This window comes from Corvus brachyrhynchos, unplaced genomic scaffold (genome assembly GCF_000691975.1).
Source record: "Corvus brachyrhynchos isolate BGI_N302 unplaced genomic scaffold, ASM69197v1 scaffold408, whole genome shotgun sequence".
NCBI classification, from domain to species: domain Eukaryota; kingdom Metazoa; phylum Chordata; class Aves; order Passeriformes; family Corvidae; genus Corvus; species Corvus brachyrhynchos.
Genome location: NW_008239759.1, coordinates 343,320 through 362,841, shown reverse-complemented (window position 1 = coordinate 362,841; position 19,522 = coordinate 343,320). Strand labels below are relative to the sequence as shown.

Genomic DNA, 19,522 nt, shown 5'->3' with positions numbered 1-19,522 from the left:
ACTGGCTATTCTCAAGGACCAGATACTGCGCCTGCCAAATCCTTTATTTGATTCTGCACAGCAATTCTTCTGTTGCTTTAATATGTACCAATATTTATCCAACTAAACCAATGCAAATAGGCATGAGGGGAACAACTGTCCTGGAAGAAAGGTGAGAAGCCAGCGGTAAACAGGAGAAAAGCAAGTATTACTGTATAGTTTATTAAGAAGAAAATTAGGTATTAGAATTACATTAGTATTTGAATGCACAAGTTATTTTGCTTTTTTTGAAGCTGAGTGCCCATGACTATGCTTTCATGAAGAAAGAAGTAACTGATTTGTAGTATTTGGCAAAGAAAAAATATTTGAACTTTGTACTATATAATCGTTGATCAAAACTAGCAGTATTTTTAAATGTTCAACAATATGATTAGCAATCATGAAAAAGAAGAATTGAAAGGAAAACTATTTAATCTGGAATTTCCCAAGTAGAAAACAATACTTACACAAACACAATGTCCCCTCTCTTTGAATATGCAGGGATAGCACTGGCAATTGTTGCAAATCCATATGAGTATATAATAGCTTCCTCTGTCCTCATGAATTTTGCTAGCCGTTCTTCTAATTCTAAGTGCACATCTATTTGAGAGAAAAATCAAAAATGTCTTAGATAGCTAGCTTTTTTTCATATCAAAAAGACTATTATTATTTTAGAAATCATCCAATTGAAGAAGAGAGAACATTTATTTGTAGGACAAGAATTAAAACAAGTAACTTTCCAAAACCCAGTTGCAACCAATCCAGCTTCACTTAAACGGACAAGTAACTAATCACAAGTTTTGACAGATCTGAAAATATTTATGCAACATGTTTCTCTAATGTTCTTACGCAAAAGTTGTTAAAATCTACTTGTGATTAGACTACAAATGATGCAGCCTTCTTGGACTGTGACTAGAGAGCACAGCTACTACAGTCAGGAAACAAATTATGTGATTTATAGAAATTAATGAGGTCCTGTTGGCAGACTGTCAGTTCTTCCAAGCTGATGCTTGCACTACATAAGCACAGCTATGATTATAACAGAAAATTGCTCTTGTCAGACTGCAAGTCACAAACGATCTCCTGAACACAATTTAGCCCATTGAAAAGGTCACACCTCCAAGCCAGAGATTATTCACACTTAAGATATATTGACCCAATCACACACACAGCATTTCCCAAGCCAATTAGGTCAAAATAACCAATGTCAGAAATCAAAATATTAAAAACTGTAATACCACATGGGGAGTGGATTGTTGCTGCACAAAGGGTAACCACAGCATTAAGTATTCCAACTAAGCAAAATAACCTGTATCAGACAAACGGTTATTTTGACTGTCTAACTCTATTGCCACTGTCTGCTTCTGCTAGCAATAGTCAGAGAATTATGCCTGTTATCACCGGGAAATAAGTAAGATTAAAAGCCAAATAGAGATCATTACTGTGTGACTTGAAAGACCACCACTGGCCAAGTGTTATCTTTTTGCAATTACTGAAGTTCATTGAAACTAAAATCAAATAAAGCAACATTAGTTATACGTAGATTCTTCCAATAATCTGTGGGGCGTGGTTATGTCAGTGTTGCCTTTTCTGACGAGACACCAACAGAAAGGGTGCAGAGAGAAAGGGTATCGTAAAAATCCCAACTTCGCCATATTAAATATATCTAGCTGAATCTTTCCCCAAAAGGACACAGCCGTCTGATGTATTTATTAATAAAAGCAAAGGGTATTTATTCAAACAGCCTCCCAATCACAGTAAAGAGGAATTTTATCTATAGCCTGCAAAATATAAAGCCTCAACAATCCTTTCCTAATGTTTACCTGGGCATCAGGTAAAAAAAATAGATCAGAAAGGAATTGGTTTTCCCACTGCTTTTAAATGAAAACAAACAGTTAATCATTTGTGATTTGTAAGTTTTCTTTTGCACCCTGTCATTTTGATCCAGCTGCACTAGATATACCAAACATTCAGGGACATATAGAATATCCATTCCTCTCCAGAGCCTTCAGAAGGAAGGATACTGACTGGAATTATCTCATCTACTTTCTTGATTGAGATTGTAAATAGTCCACTTCCAGAATCTTTGTGTATTTTTCTTGTGTCATTGCTACATGGACTTCAGGATCCATAAACAGTCTTCAATCAGGCTTCCAAACAGATAGGATGACCTTTGATATATTGAATGAAAAGCCCAACAAAGATCAGCAATAACAAAAAAATTTTAAAATAGACTGGCCACATAGCATTTAAAACATGAAATATAAACAACATTCAGTACAAAATGTTTCTTTCTGAAGCCCTGTAGAAAATAACAAATTAGGGGCAATAAGGACTGAACTACTATTTTTGAGCAGTCAGCTATTGATACCAAATGAGGAAACCACTTACACAATTTAACTGAAAAAGATGACAAGACCATCATTGTTCAAAATTGGAACTTGCACCCTTCTCACCGAGCTTTATTCAGCAACAACTACCATTACACTAAGCAAGGTCTAGGTGAAAAACAGTGGGCAAAACAAGTATTTATAGCAAGGGCAGCTAACAAGTATCTTCAGCTTTGTGCTACGGAAAAAAGTTTTGCAAGCCTAAGTAAATTTTGCCAAGGGCAAGAACACGTAAGTTCAAAACCATGAGGTTAAAAAGTGTTAAGGCAATATTAAGGTTTCATTGTGATAAAATCCAAATACTATCTGACTCTCCTCTATTGCAATGATTCACTTTAGTCTCGTTACACCACTTGGATTAACCTAGTTTAACTGAAAACTGCAACCACCACCTGGAGTACATTTGCACAGAGGAAGACAAGACTGGAACAGCTTTCTATGAAATTATGAAACATTAATAAAGCTAATATTGTTAATAACTATTATGAAAGGCCTGTTTAGTGCCTAGCATATGCTCACATGGAAGTCAAAAACAGAAGAAATGAGAGTTATGAAGAAAATACCCACAAATATTCAGGTATGTGTAAATATACAATTATTTCATGCTCATTATAGGCTAAAGGCACAGATACATTTTTCGGGATTACAACACAAAGTAAAAATGTCTTAAAAGGGACTCACTAAATCTATTAATTACCTTCAAAGTGGCATAGATATGAAGAACCAAGTCTCCATTCAAAATAAATTATAACACAATATCTACATTTCAAATAGAGATTTCTAATACTGATATCAGCTTCTAAGAGGGGATAAAACTGAGCAGTAACAATCAACAACCATCAGTTAAATTATACGTAGGAATGTAAAAGGAAACTGTATAGTTCTGCACAGAAGATGACCCATTTACTGAAGTAACAACAAGTGAAAAATTGTGTGAAAAGTTTAAGGCACGCAGTGATGCAAGAAGTGTTTCTTCTCACGGATGCCACACTCAAATGTTTAAAGTTAGGTGAAAATGGGAAGACAATTTCAGATTGAACAAGTAGAGCAGGTGTTTGTCTGCCATTTAAAATGTAGCCTCCATTACTTTGTGTGTAAAAGATGATACCTCAAATGGGCGAGTATAACATCACTTCTTCTCTAGCGATGTCAAGTAGCAATGCCGCAGATTAGATTCCTTGCCTTGTGAAATGGAGCGCTTACGCAATAAATTCAGGAGCCAATAAATAGCAAAAGCTATAGTTTACACATTAGGATTAGCCCTCCAAAGAGGACAGGAAACAATCTGAAGAATCTCTCACTTACCAGAAAAAAACAAATTTAACCTGTTTCAAGCAATCACTTGAAACAAAGTGAAAGACTTCACAAAATTTAAAATCAGCTTGGATTCAAAAGGTTATTATTATTCCGTAAGTTTTTTTGAGCACTTCAGTGTTTTGGAAGAGAGGGGAAGAAGTCTGTATGAATTCCAAGAGACCACTGCTGAACTGTGATGAGTGGGGAAATCTAGCTTCCTATAAGCGCTCTCTGTACTAATCAGTGGGCTACCAGTACGTTCCTTAGAAACAAATTATGGTTCCAAGGTAATGAACAATCCCTAAGACTGGTATCAAGACTCAGCCCTGTTCTGATAGATAGACTTCTATAAAATCAAATTAGGTATAGCAACTAGTTGATCACTTATAGGACTAGTTTGATTAATTAAGAAAAGCTCAAGTTTGTCTTGAATTCAAGTCAAGGCTACCGGAAGCTAACTCTATGAAATAATTTGAGTATAGACACCCTCAGAATTCCATCATCTCTCAGAAGAGACTGGAAAGTTCACAAAATCAGTTGATGGTTTTAGCCTGTAACTGTGCAGCTGTTCATGTATAACTCTTCGGTTTCTATGCAATATTTCAAAGTATAAATGCCTGTAAAGAACTATTTCCAGAGCCTGATATTTAACAACTTACTACTTCTTAAGAAGAATTTTAAAAGCCCCTTACCTTAGTAACACCTGCTCAGGTCATAAAGTCTCTCAATTACAACACTGAAGTTATCAGCAGTGGAAAACTTCATTCTGACTACAGCATTAGAGAAATGCAGCTAATAATTGTTATCACAGAAATCAGACTGCCCCCTTGTGGTCGGTAATTCACACTGGCATTTACACTCACAGTCACCATGTATTATTAAATTCTAATAGGTTTATTTTCTCTTTCTACTGTGGTTACCAGAACTAAAAAAGATTATAAACTTTGCAATTCTCCTCCAAGACCAGCATTAGAAAGAGTAAGAAAACAGATAAAATAGTAAGAAACAAAGCCAGGAGCAATAAACACTACCAATCCTCAACAACTACAGTGAAATATGCGTTAGAGGATAACTGTTCTTCAGATCAACAGAAATAACTTTTTGCTTACATATTGCGTTATTTTGGCTGGCTTACAAAACTAGTCTGAGCACCTTTAAAGGCAGATCAAAGAAAGTTACTCACCAAAAGTACCATAGAATCCTCTGGGTCCACAAGTGCCAACACCGTATTTCTTCAGAGAAGCCTGGGCTGCACTCTTTAATAGGAAAGAATTATGTGAAATATTCCTGCATTAGCTCTCTCTTCTATACACTTCACACTGACAATTCCACACCAATGTACACAGATCAGTTTTTGTATCATGTAACATAACCTGCTTCACAGAAAGTATAATAGTGTACTGAATTCTATGAAGTAATTTCACCTCAAAACTACTTTAGACAAGTGTTTAAGCATCCTTCATTTTATTCTAATACTTAAGGACGTTGAATACTAATCTAACTTGATAACCAACTAGGCATGCAGTAAATACACCAGATTAACTTTAGTAAAAATACAAACTTGAATAGCACAGCATTACAAGGTTTATAATCTTCTTTCCTACTTTTCAATATGTTATTGATGAAGTTCATGCTTTCTGTAGCTATTATTTATGCCAATATAACAGACAAAATAAAAGAGGAATATCACACAAATAGAATAACTGGAAGAACTCACCTTAACCTTTTCATTATTCAAAAGTCCAAGGAAGTTAAATGATGCAAAGTTTATACATTCCTTGCCATTAACAGTGATTATATGGGTGGGAGGACTGAAAAAAATTACAGACCTGTTGTTATGAATGAACAATTGTCATTTTCATAAACAGCTAAACAATACAGGAGTTCTGGTTTTCAACAACAGAAGGCACACAGGTTTTTCAAGATTCCCTCTTTCTACTTCTTCCGTTGCAGCTGCCAATAAGTATTTAAGTTCACTGTCAAGTCACAAATATACTGCACTGTACTCAACAAAACCTATATTCCCGTCATTTAATAAACTGCAAATAGTTTCTTGAGATATTTAATGATTCCTTGTTGAAAACTTAATTCATAGAAAGATGACCCCTGAAGTGATAAATAAAGTTTCTCCGTTAAAAGCAAAGTGATATCTATTTTCAAGAAGAAATACTAAAAATAAAAAGGAAACTTCATTGTTCTTACTTCCAAGAGAAAAATTAATTCAAAATCAACGTTTTTGTCATAAAGTAACCCCAGAATACCTATCTTGTGCTGATAGGGCTATTGAAATAGAGGTACTAGCTGTAAGTGGACAAAACTATTTTATCAGCTATCACCTCAAGTTTTCAATTGAGTTTAATCTGCAATGGTTTGAGTAATTTATGTAACCAGAAAACAGAGAAAGTGTGAAAATGCACACTCTTAGCAAATGAACAAGAGCATAATATATATGAATAAAAGGGAAAAAAAATTTTCTGGCCTAAAATATGATTCAGGTAAACAAAACCAAAAAAATTGGAGATAATTAAAATACTATCCTTTTAAATACAAGCATCATGTCTGTGTACGGTGTTCTATAGAACCAGAAGCAAACCAGTTTTGGCAACTGTACACATCAATACAACAAATTCAAAAGTTTCAATTAATCACTTGGAGTGTAAGAAGTCTCAAATCTAAGCCAAATACAAAACCCTATGTCTGTCCATTTCTGTATCTGCTGTCAAATACTACAGTTGAGATCCTATGCTATTCCTCGGACACAGTAATTTCCACAAGCTTTTCCATGTAGAAAACTAGCACTGAGCAATTTTCTCCATCAAAATTAAACAGGGCTGCTCAAATGTCAAATGCCTGTGCACAGCTGTTCCAAATCTGGTGGCTGACAATATTTCAATGGGTACATTTGGTGTGCAAAGCAAATAAACTTTTTAAGTCCAAGCTATTCACTCACTGCAAGTTAAGAAAAACACTGAACTGCCTGAACTTCACTTTAAAAAACTCCGTGATTTCACACTATATCTGTTCACTTAAAAAAATTGAGCACATGTTCCTTCAACTAAGCAATTGCAAAAGTTTACTAAACAGCTTTGGAAAGCTTTCTACTAACACAGTGCATGTGTGTCTTTTGAATGCTGAACCTGTCCCCACAAAGGAGCTGTCCTGCATTACTGCAGTGCATCTTCTGCACCGGAGCAGCATTATAGAAATGTGCAGCAAACTGTCTTGGGGAACCGACTGCCATCAAAAATATGCCTGGATCTGTTCTTCTATCCAGCTAATCAATGAGCTGTACCAAAGTCTGGATGTCCTACTAAGTGAAGTAACTATTTAGTTTCACAGATATTCACCAGAACAGACCTATATTTACGCATTTTGTCACTAACGTGAGATTCAGTATATTCCCAGCACACTAGCAAACCTGGTCAATTTACAACAATTTGCCTCATGGACAGCTTCACCTCTCAAACCTAGAAAACACACTAATGTTCACCAACAACTTGGCCCTCATAAAACTGCAGCCCTCATGAAAACTTGGCCACACTTTGCAATCAGAATTTTACACAAACTTCTAAAGAAACAGTAGTGATTATTTAGAAAATACAAATGGAAAAGGTTATTTCAGCAAATAATTATCACCAAAACATGGATGCTGATTGCATCATAAACCCTGCCTTTCAACAATAAAAACAGTTAAGTCTTTGCAAAAGGGAAACACTGAAACATTTGATTTTTTTTTATCTTTTCATGTATCTCCCTTCCCCTAGTGTAACAGCTCATTAGGTACCATGGTTAGGAACAACAGTTATGAGATACTGAGTGATCCAGCTTAAACAGTAAATAAAAATATAATTTCAAGTTATATTCAAAGAACTTGCAAGCAAATCCTTTAGAAATTGTCTTTCAAGGACTGAAAGCACGCCCACTGTTCTTGGGCCTCTCACATAAGTGTTTCATATATTGAAAAAAAATCAGTCACAAAAGAAAATTAAGAAGGTACTAATGATGTGACATTTTAAAGCAGAACAAGAATTAGCATGAAAATTTTGCAGATGTACTGTTTTAGGAAATAGATTTACATTTTCTGAGTGAGATCTTGTACAACTAAGCTATCCTGCATAGATTAGTTCACAGAAAGGCTACTACAAGAAGTAACTAATTTCTGGACTGTGAAAGCTGCTGTGGGTACCTTCTTCAGCATAGATTCAAGATGGATCACTTTTCTGGTTAGGACATGTCTCTGTGATTTTGGCTTTCCTTATCATTTGGCAATGTTACTTGATTATGCAGAAAGGAGAATACAAACAGAGGGCACAAACTGCATGGCCTACTGAGGGAGGAGGAAATCTGCCTCATACACACAGCGAGTCAAAATTTTTACTGAAATACTTAAGTTTTTCTGTAGTGGTTATGAACTTTTATAATCCCCACATATTGCTGTAAACACACAGTATTACCAATATAAGTGAGGGTGGTGAGGCACAGGTTGTCCAAAGAAGCTGTGGATGCTCCATCCCTGAAAGTCTTCAAGACCAGGCAGGATGGGACTTGGAGCAACCTGGTCTAATGGAAGGTGTCCAAATGGCAGTGGTTGAAATGAGATAACCTTTAAAGGTTCCTTCAAATCCAAATCAGTTTATGATTACGATTTTTGTAAATCACCACTCATAATAGACATGAAAATAACTGAAAGAAGACTACCTCAATAAATACGGTCTCCCTAAAATGCTGGTTAAAAAGGGGAAATGCTCCTGAGCTGAAATCAGGATGCAGACGTTTTTCTTCCTGTATTAATCCTGAAACATGTTTTAACTTTACAGTCAAAGTTACAGTCTACAGCTGTTGAGCAACTTGTGGGGAAGTCGTCAGTCGTCAGCTTAAATGTTACAAGACAAATGTCAAGTTTTCCCCACAGCTACTATCGGGTTTAATAGCCACAACATATTAACGTTCTGTCACAAAACATTTCCTAGCTGTAAGCACTGGAAAGTTCTAATGATTTAAACATTTTCTGAATCACTCTAAAAGATATATTTGTTCTGGTTTTCTAAACATCCAACACTTCTTTTAACTCCATAGTATTGCTTGTTTCAAAATTCTGAAAAATAACAGAAGAATTGTTCACATCACAGTTAATTAAAACAGGCATCACATTTATATGGCAGACTTTTCTGTGGTAGTAGAACCATCAGAATGGAGCTCACTATGACAGCAAATGATTGTACTGTCACTAAATTATTTCAAATTATTGTCAATATTATATTCAATATATTAGTGTCAATAGAAGGATATTATGAATGCTTACATGGTAAAAGTTACTGACGCGCAAATCTGAAGCTTGTGAAAAGAAGCTTCAGAGCAATTTCTGAAATACTGTGATTCTTGCCTAAGTCATCAGACATTTTAAAAGCCTTGTAACACACAAGAAAGTAACACTGAGCCATAAATTTCCTCACAAAACATTTACCATCCAGCATTTCCAATTCTGATTGTCCAAAAAATATCAACTTTTCATGAAATGTGTGCTGAGTTTGGAGTAGAGTCAATTTTCTTCACAGTGGCTGGTACGGGGCTGTGTTTTGGATTTGTGCTGAACACAGGATTGATAACAAAAAGACGTTTTTGTTATTGCTGAGCAGGGCTTACACAGAGCCAAGGCCTGTTCTACTTTTTGCACTGCCATGCTGGCAAGGAAGTTGAAGGTGCAAGGAAGGTTGGGAGGAGACACAGCCAGGACAGGTGACCCCAAGTGACCAAAGGGTCCAGACCATACGGCATCATGCTCAGGATATAAGGAAGAGGAAGAAGGAGGAAGGAGGGCACGTATGGAGTGGTGCCATTTTTGTCCCCAAGTAACTGTTGCATGTGATGGGGCCCTGCTCTCCTGGGGTAGCTGAACACCTGCCTGCCCGTGGGAAGTGGTGAATGAATTCCTTGCTTAGCTTTGCTTGTTTGCATGGTTTTTGCTTTCCCTATAAAATTGTCTTCATCTCAACCCATGACTCTTCCAATTCTCTCTCCAGTCCCACTGATGGGGGAGTGAGTGGCTGCATGGGGCTTGGCTGCTGGCTGGGGTTAAACCACAACAAAGTGCCAAGTGGCTACCCACTTCTTTAAAGTCATTCGTGATGACGTAAGAGGGTGGTATCCACTTTTGGAGGTCTAAGTCCATGTTTTCAGAAAAAATGAAACAAATTAATACCAAGCAATACAGAACCATAATGAAGGCAAAGATACAGCATTCCTTCTCCCACCCCCAATATTGAAAAAAAAAATTAACAACCACATTTAAAGTAAGAAAGATTTTCTTAGTAGCATGCTCTTGATAATGTTACAAAACCAAGACCTCTTCAGAGGTAAATTCAGACCAGCTCTCTAAAAATGCAATTCATTTATGAAAGGTTTTAAGGATATGGAAAGGCTTAATGAGCAATACGCTTAAAAATACGGATATCAAGTATTTGAGTCGAAATAAGAAACAGAATTTATTTTAGGTACATTTACCCTGAAACAATGTTGTAATTGAGAGCTGGGTGATCTTTTGGCACAGGAGGTACAAGAGGCTCTGGCTGCCATTCTTCAATCAACTCTTCTTTTTCCTGATCAGGAGAAAAGAAATACTGTTTGAGAGGGAATTCCCCTAGAAAATACATAATGCACTAATAAAGAGTTGATAACAATCGAATGAGAAATCATGTATGCTAGTACATGTCACCTTTCTGAGACACTTAGAATATATATTATCTCAGGATCTTTAAATGAGAGGCTCAGAATCATGAAATCTGAAAGGGAAGAAGGTATAAAGAAACATGGAACAGATGTGTCTGTGTATTAAAGATCTTGTATGATAATCAAGAGATGAGTTACTAACATGATGTCCCCACCAAATTTTAATCAATACTGTTTCATTCAACCTGTTAAATATAAAAATCCTCCTCTACAGTTTATGTAATTGAACATGAATTACATAAAAATTTAATATAGATTGCCTCAATTTACATTCTCAAGTCTTCAACACTGCTGTTTCAACAACAGTGGCATTAAAATACTTAGCAAAATAACACATATGTGAGAAGGATATACTCAAGAAAAACTGTCAATGCTCAAGAATAAGTAACAACAACTACTAAACAACATATCCTGCACCTAACTATGGAAGAATACTGAGTGCACATTCATTTTCAAAGTAGTACCTAAATTCAGGTTAATCTCAGAGTAGAACCACAACCACAGCCCAAGAGAGAGAGAAAATTCCATCCTCATCTCACAACACTATCTGGGGGGAAAATTAAAAATCAAAGACATAATTTTACACTAAGGGTGCTGATCTACCACACTGCAAGCCAGCAGCTGCTGCTGTGCAGTCCTCTCCCAGCCACACATTCCTGTTCCTTGTGCTGGCAGAAGCAGTTACAAAATCAGACAAAAGTGTTACTCAGATCCAGATGAAAACTAACTCAGCAAAAGCAGGATGGGATATAAATCTCAGCTAGAACCCACAAGAGTCCCAATCCCAACCAAGACTGGCTGATGCTATTGGGAAACCACATCCTGAGTTGCAGTTGCCCAGTAGTATCTTATACCTTTCCACAAGAGTTCAAAGAATTCTGACAATCATAAAGCAGGATGTATGCTCATGCAGCCTTCATTCTGCTCCTACAGTAGCTGTTGAAAGGCCCAAAATCCTTAACGGGTAGTGTATCTAGAATCAAGAGCTTTACATTCATTTTGGAGCACAGGGTAGATGATTGATGAAGTTTTTCATTGTGTTTAATTTTGGCTTGGGGTTTTTGTGGGGGAGGGTTGTTGGGTTTTGTTTTAATTCGGCAGCAAAATAATTCAGGTGAGAAGTGGTGCAGCCTGTCAGTTATGGAAGGATAAGTAAGAAAAGCTTTATTTGACATCAAATGCCTTAGAGGGAAGGACTTAGGAAGCATGGTGTTTCTTCTGTTTGAGACCTGAACACAGAACATTTGAACAGCCTTACAGAAGAGCACGCAATATAAAACTCCTTTTCTTCAAAGAAAGCAGAATTAAAACTGTGTAAGCATGTACTTAACTTTTTCATTAAAGTCTAAATTTTTTAGCTAAGTGTACAAAATATCATCAAAGCTTAGCAGCTTAGCAATAAATGATACAAGATCAATTAAAATACTTTTGTCAAGGAGTTTAGCAGTAAGAAAAATAGTATTTATAGATGCACACTGTAATTACAATAAACTAGCACAGTCCAAGTGCAGTTGAGATCTATGAGCAACTCCTAATTAGTGTTTCTATCCCACATTCATACTAATTTCTAAGAAGTTTTCATTCTTCCCTTTAAATTTTTGCTGCACACAAACTAACAGCATAGGTTTACAAGTCACAGATGAGACATGGCAACACCCTGATTTTTCTCTTAACACAACTGAGAACATACAGAAGAAGTCTAATCATCATTTCAAACAACACCATTTAATTAATTCTAGCTCACATTCATTCTCCTCGTCCATTACATAGCATTTTGGTTTTTGATGGACATAGACAAACATTTGCGTATTCACATCTCATGTATTCTGTTTCCACCAGTTCCTAGCAGAGGAGGGGACTGGAGACATTGATGATTAAAATGAATACCAATCTCAGCCTAAACCAGCCACCCACCACTGCGGATGGGACAATGCAAATCCTTTCCTCCTTCCATTCACCAAATACCTCAGTACCCTGGCCTGTCCTGCTGACTGTTCAGGGCAAACACAACCATCTGCCTCTGAACAAAAGGACGAGGCAGAAGCAGACTCTCATGCAGTGACTCAACATCAAAATACTTCTATCTTCTACCTCCTAAACAGATCAAATTTCACACCAATGTCAACAAAAAAGTTCATTTTCAAACACAAAAAGAAACCAAATTTTTAATTCACACTTTAACATCCTCCATATGTAGTTGATTTGCTTACTTCTCATTAGTTCACTGCACTGAAAATATCCACTTGATGAAAAGAATTAACTCAAACCCTTCCGTTTCGCTCTCTTGGACTGTAATGTAAGTGAACTCATCCCTCAACTTTTCCTCTTGCCCTTTTATATTTTTTTTATAATTATTTTTAGTTTATATAAGCAATAAATAAAATATAAATAACATTATAAAAAGTATCTATTTTATGGCTAATACAAAATAAACATGAAAATATATCTCTAAAATGCTTATAAGTATATTTTATAAATTATAATATACATACCTTTTTATACATTTAGCTTTAGGCTTTCTGGCTCTCTGAGCCCTAACCCAAACAGTAATGGAAGCTTGGTGCTGAGGCTGAAGTCCCCATCTCCATGGGTGTCCAGCATGACTTTTCCAGCCCCAATATCCCTTGGACTCTGAACTTTCTGGCTCTCTGAAGCCTAACCCTACCTGTAGCAGAATCTTGCATTCGTTTGTGCATATTTATACATAAAAACATCTTAAATCTATTTATCTAAATTCACACAGATACCCACACATACATATACAACGGTTTTGGGTGGTTGCATTCTGTTGTGGATTTTGCTTTTTAATTGCCATGTACCTTGGGTAAGGAAAATACTTGGCTGTAAACACATTCAACGCAAATTATTTAAAAAGTTGCCTTGTTTACCCAGGTTCTTAAAAAAACAATGAGCAATTTTGCTCATGAAGACAGTTCTTAGCTAGCAGTAGTGTTCTGAAACGATGTCATACATGCATATTCTGCATTAATATCAAAAGATTAATAAAACTTTTTATTTACTGGTCCTCAGATAACACGTCTTTAATTTCACAGTATTTCTAGACTCCTGTAACATAATGGGATAAACTGGCACAAATAATGGGCACACCAGTTAGAAATTTCTCTCTTTCAATGTATGTACGTATGCTCATACATAAGAGAAATTTTACCTACCTAGGGAGTCTTGGCTCAGAATTACTGAAAACCTTTACAAGAACAGACTACCTCTGCCATTCCCTATAGAAGAATATCTGATTGGTCTATGAATGCAGTTCCTGCAAAACAGAGCTCTCAAGATCTCTGTATTTCTCAGCCACACATTAAACATTTGTCTCCAATATGAACTTTCCAGCCTCCTGACTAATATCACTCAAATAAAATGTGTCCCATGCTACTACTGCAGTGGAAATTCTAAAATCAAAGGAAAACACTCTTCCTCCCATTTGCAAATGGTAAGATGCGACTCTTAGTAGTACTTCACAGATTTTGAGAGAAAAGCTCAGCATCATTACCATTTACTGCACAGTAAAAGACAAATAGCAGGGTACCTTCCTTTTACATATAGCTAAAGGCTGCCGTGCAAACTTCCACAGCCCACTCCAGTCCTCATTGTCACTTTCTATAGATTTTACTTTGTGTGAAAGCCCATAAGAATCTATGTCTAGCATCCTGTATGGCAACAGACTTATTTACATTTCCTAAAATGTGAAACTATCAGGAACTTACAGTATCGGAGAAGCACTCCACCTTTTTAGTTAATGATTTGGGAGACACTATTTTCTAAAAGAACCAGTAGGAATACACACAAACACTGTTACCAAAGCATAAGAGTCAGTCAGTTGAAAGGTGATTTCTGCACTGGATTTCGTAGTACTCTTGCTACACATTTGACTGAACCTAGAAGCCACCTTCAGGGTGGATTTCTTCACTGTTTTACAAGCACGACTCCTAAGTGCACTAGGTTGCACAATGTGTCATCTGCTTCTCATTCCCCAGGACTGACTAGTCGTAACAGATCTCTAAGATGGCTGTGCAGTAATTGTATTCTTCATTAACACTGACTGAATAGACTGGTGGATGCCTAAGAGATTGGGAAGGGACACAACCAGGCTTGAACTAACCGAACATAGATTTCGTACCATACGACGTCACACAGCAATAAAAGGGAGAACAGCGGTTTTAAGGAATTTAGTCACCTTTTGCTTGGTCTGATATTGGTCCATCCATGGGAGGTGGTGAGTGACCACCTTTACATCACTTGTCTTGTTTTCTGTCTTCTTCCACTTTCCTTTGCTTATTAAGTAATTTTATATTCACTTGCAAGTTTTCTTGCTTTTACTCTTCCTTTGCTTTGTGAGCAACTGTGCAATGTTCAGCTGCCTACTGGGGTTAATCCACAACACAGACTAGTGTCAATTATGTGCAGATTTCTAGTGAAGTTTAAGGAGAAGGCATGTCTCTGTGTGTTCACAGCTATCCCCCTACACAAATACATGAGCTCTCTTCACAAGAATTATCTACACTGTAGAAAGAGAAATTGAATCATTCCATGACTCTGATGTATCAGTTTGCTTAATTCCTCCAATTGTAGAAGATGTACTCACATTCTAACTTCACTGCTGTGTTTATGCTTACTTTCAGTGAACTATCTGTAGACAAAACATTCCCTTCCAAATACAGTTCTTCCTAAAGCAACCACTACTTCTGTCTTCAAAGGTCAATGATACAGTCAGCTACTCTAACTTGCACCTCCTTCATGGCTAGCCAACTTGAACACAGGATCAGAACAAAGAGCATTTGCTCATGGCTTTTTTTCCCCATCAAGATAAAGGTAACAAGCCTATGGTGTCTTCAACAGTCAAACCCTTTCCTTCAATACAGCTCACAGCACTGTGTAACTTTTTGCTTCTGTAACTTGCAATGTGAATCATGTATCTAGTCTATCTATATACAAGGTAATTCTTGACCACTTTGCATTTTTGCCAGTATTCACATTCCTTTTCACCTTTCAACCCCAGTAAAGTTTGTAAAAGTCTCAACAGAAGTATCAGAGCAATAACATATTTGCATGCTTCTGTTTTTCAGAAAGTCTGTTAACTGCTGTCTAGTGAATTTTAATACTGTCAACCTGCAAAAGTAAGGTTATTTAAGCCTAAGCCACTTCCACATGTTTTTGCCCCTGACAGCCTTCTAAACCCTTGCTTTCATTGAGCTGTAGCAGACTGGCTACATGTGCAATCTCCCAATTGTTTACTGCCCCCAGCTGAAAAGACACAGAACAATTTTCTTCTCCACATAGCACTATTACAGATTTGTCTAAGAATTTTCTTAAATACCTCAGCTTCAGCAAAATTGTCCGTCCTGAATGAAGATGATGACCTGCAACTGCATGATAAAATCCAAGATGCACATAGAGATACATGAGTGAATTTCTTACTTTGTAAGGAAAAGACAGGTTTCAACTTTTTTGGGTCACCAATTACCCAAGAGTTGCAAAGAGCCTTTTCCTGCCTTTGACTGCAGAGAGAATGACTCTTTAAAACAAAACAAAAAAAAAGTATCCTCCAAAATACTTAGGCTGCGGCATGTCTTCCTAGATGACATGAACACTAAGTTTTCATTGCACTGGAGCTCCCTTCACACTCATTCCTTCTCTGTATTCTTACCAAAGATAGCAAACTTTGAGTATCCCAACATCAATTCAAACTCTTCCAAGCACAAAACTGAACCGGCCATCGATTCCTGCTTAGTTCACTTCCTGCCTCCAGTCACAGAAGGGGTGGGAGGGGACATAAAACTCCATCTAATCCCAACACCCCTGCCACTGGCAGGGACACCTCCCACTAAACCAGGTTGCTCAGAGCCCCATGCAGTCTGGCTTTAAACACGTCCACAGACAGGGCATCCAAAATTTCTTTGGGCAATATGTGGCAGTGCCTCACCAGGCTCACAGTAAAGAATTCCTTCCCAGTATCTAATCTAAACCCACCACTTTGAAGCCATTGCCCCTTATCCTGTCACTACATGCTCTCGTAAATAGTCTCCCTTCATCTTTCTTGTAGGCTGCCTTCAGGTACCAGAAGTCTGCACTTAGGTCACCCCGAAGCCTTCTCTTTTTCAGGCTAATCAGCCTTTGCTCATAGGAGAGGTGCTCCATCACTCTGATCATCTTGGTGTCCCTCCTCTGGACTCACTCCAACAGGTCCCTGTCCTTCCTGTGCTGGGACCCCAGAGCTGGATGCAGTGTTCCAGGTGGGGTCTCACCAGAGCAGAGCAGAGGGGCAGAATCCCCTCCCTCCCCTGCTGCCCACACTGCTTTGGATGCAGCCCAGGACACGTTTGGCTCTCTGGGCTGTGAGTGCCCATGGCTGGGTCATGTCCAGCCTCTCACCCACCAGCACCCCCAAGTCCTTCTCCCCAGGGCTGCTCTCCATCTGTTCATCCCCCAGCCTGTGCTGATACCGGAGCTTGCTCTGACCCAGGTGCAGCACCTTGCACTTGGTCTTGTTAAAGCTCAGAAGATTCCCATGGATCCACTTTTCTATCTTGTTCCCTCAGGTGTGTCAGCCACAGTACTCTGCCTGGTGTCATCTGCAAATCTGCTGAGGATGCACTTGATCCCATCATTCAAGCCATTAATTAAGATATCAAATAACACTGATCCTAGTACAGATCCCAGAGGGACACCACCTGTCACTGTGTCCATTGGGATGCAGAGACAATGGCCACTACACTTTGGGTGAGACCATTCAGCCACTTTCTTATCTACCTAGCAGTCCACCCATCACATCCATTTCTCTCCAATTTAGAGAGAAGGATGTTGAGGGGGGGATCATGTCAAAGGCTTTACACAAGTCCAAATAAATGACATCGGTAGCCCTTCCCTTGTCCACTGATGGATTCACTCCATCACAGAAGGCTACTAGGCTGGTCAGGCAGGACTTGTCCTCTGTGAAACTTCTGCTAAACCACAATTTTTGTGGAACCCACTGTAAATTCTCAGAGTTATTACTTATAGACACCACATATACAGATTGACCATTTTCCCACCAGACACAAGCTTACAGTTCATTTTGCTTGGTGGGTGTTTTTAACATAGCTTTCATTTTTAAAATAAAGCCCTCCATTGAGTAGAGCTAATGCCAGCTTTTCATAGCTTAACAGTCACTTTCACATCAGTTTTCTTATTTCTCAGAGTCTCAAACAGTGCTACTTTAAAAGCACAAACTGACATGTTTAAGCAACAAGCAGTTCCTGAGGCCAAAGTAAGCTCACCCTTTGAAGTTAAAGAAAAAAAGCAGAACCATTTATAATGCAGCAGTGGTTCAACAGCCAAATGCATCAATTGCTATGAACTATTTCTCTAAAGAGAAATATGTTTTTCACCATACCTTAAGTGTTAGATCAGATCGCTCTTGAAGCTTGTATGTCTTGGAGAAAAGAAGTCTGATTATCCATAGTATTAGAATTCCTTCTAAAATGAGATGGTAAGCAGGAGCCTGAAAACAGAAGTACAAAAATCATTCTAAAGAGAATTCTATTTGAAGTGTGTGACACAACACAACTATTTTGTTCCTACAAGCACACTCAGAAAAAAACCTAAAGCTGATCATCAGCTGATGTATTTCTAAATCAGTTAAAATTACAACTATGTGAAAGTGGAATGTTTTGCAGCTACTACTTGTAGCTGTTAACTTGAGATTGAATGGATTTAGTCTGTTGTTCATAAACAAGGCCCGTTCTAAACTGATAACTGATTTCAGTTCCACACATAATTTGAATACTGCGAGTAAAGGCAGGTAAGTCATACATGTTGCACCAGTCAGCACCCACAAAGGCAGACAGCTTTCAAAACAAGCAGAAGTATCCTGAGAGCCTGAAGGTCTGTGTCACCTATACTTCAACCCTCCATTTTTATAACTTACAGTCCACCAGCAGGGACAGCTAGTATTTACAAAGAAAGCCAATTCTGTTCTCATAGGCAGCTTCTGTCAGGTTTACAGGCACTTTGATCAGGTATAAACCAACTGAGTCACCTCAAGTATCCTTGTGTCCTTTACTCTTGTGTAGACACAATGTGTGGGAATACACAAAGCAAACCAGAACACAAGAGTTGATCGAAGTTAAAGTTAGCCTCTTTGGCGCTTGGAGGGTTAAAATCAGTTTGCTCTGGCAGCACAGCTAGTTTGAAGTAGATATGAAGTTATGACATCAGCACTGGACACCTAGTATTAATGATGAGTCCAGTTATTCCGTTTTGGAAAGGCTCCTGTCTATCATTTTCAAAAGACTCGAAGTGCACACAAACAAGCGCACTCCCTCCTCAAGTCAGGTGAATTGCTTCCACACATCAACATTTTTGGTGGTATCTGACCTGCCATCAAAGCTGAACTTACCACACATCCAGAAACTAAAGTAAGTTGGACACAAGCTTTTAAAACCAGTAAAAAAATCCTATGGCGTATCAAACTGCAAATAACAAATGTTACCTGTTGCAGAGTACTTTTCAGTTTATGATACATACTAAGACACAAACATATTACGAATACATACATGACTTGTATGACACGACATCTAAAGAACATACCGTATACTCCCACTGAGGTCCCTGTGCTTTTTAGTGCCTTCAGTTATCCTGGATTCAGTGCACTAGAGCGTGCTACCTGCTTCACTAGCTGAGCACTTCTGTATTTGGACGGCAAACCTTGCACACATGCTTAAAAAGTTACCACCCTTTGCCAAAGGAAGGGACACAAACCCACCGCTTATCATCAGGACATCCTTTTTAACATCACGAAACAAAGACCGGGTACAAACATGCACAGCTGATCTTCTTCAGGCGGGAACTCAAGCCTAAACACTTAAACGCCGTTTCCTCCCTTGCAAACGACACTTGTAAGTTACAAACCCTGACCCCCGAAAAATACTGTGAACCTTCAGACTTAATGCTCTGCTACATGCCTTAAATGTCGCTTTATAAACTTGGAGAAATAAGACATGCGTCTATATTTTCAATATACAGCCGTGCTGCACTCACACATATTCAGGATACGGCGAGCGCAGCCCGATCCCCGCGGCACTGACCCGCACCCA

At 38.0% G+C, this 19,522-nt stretch overlaps 1 protein-coding gene across 1 annotated transcript in view; it reads right to left on the bottom strand.

Annotated features, from left to right (window-relative positions):
- Positions 1 to 17,949, bottom strand: part of SPTLC1 (serine palmitoyltransferase long chain base subunit 1) — a gene marked incomplete at its 5' end in the record, with an annotated part of 32,284 nt that extends 14,335 nt beyond the window's left edge. Inside the window, 5 exons of the mRNA XM_017742728.1 lie at positions 486 to 618; positions 4,888 to 4,960; positions 5,422 to 5,515; positions 10,206 to 10,300; positions 17,821 to 17,949. Coding sequence (XP_017598217.1) covers positions 486 to 618; positions 4,888 to 4,960; positions 5,422 to 5,515; positions 10,206 to 10,300; positions 17,821 to 17,949 — 524 coding nt within the window. The remainder of the gene's footprint in view (positions 1 to 485; positions 619 to 4,887; positions 4,961 to 5,421; positions 5,516 to 10,205; positions 10,301 to 17,820) is intronic.
- Positions 17,950 to 19,522: the final 1,573 nt, after the last annotated feature.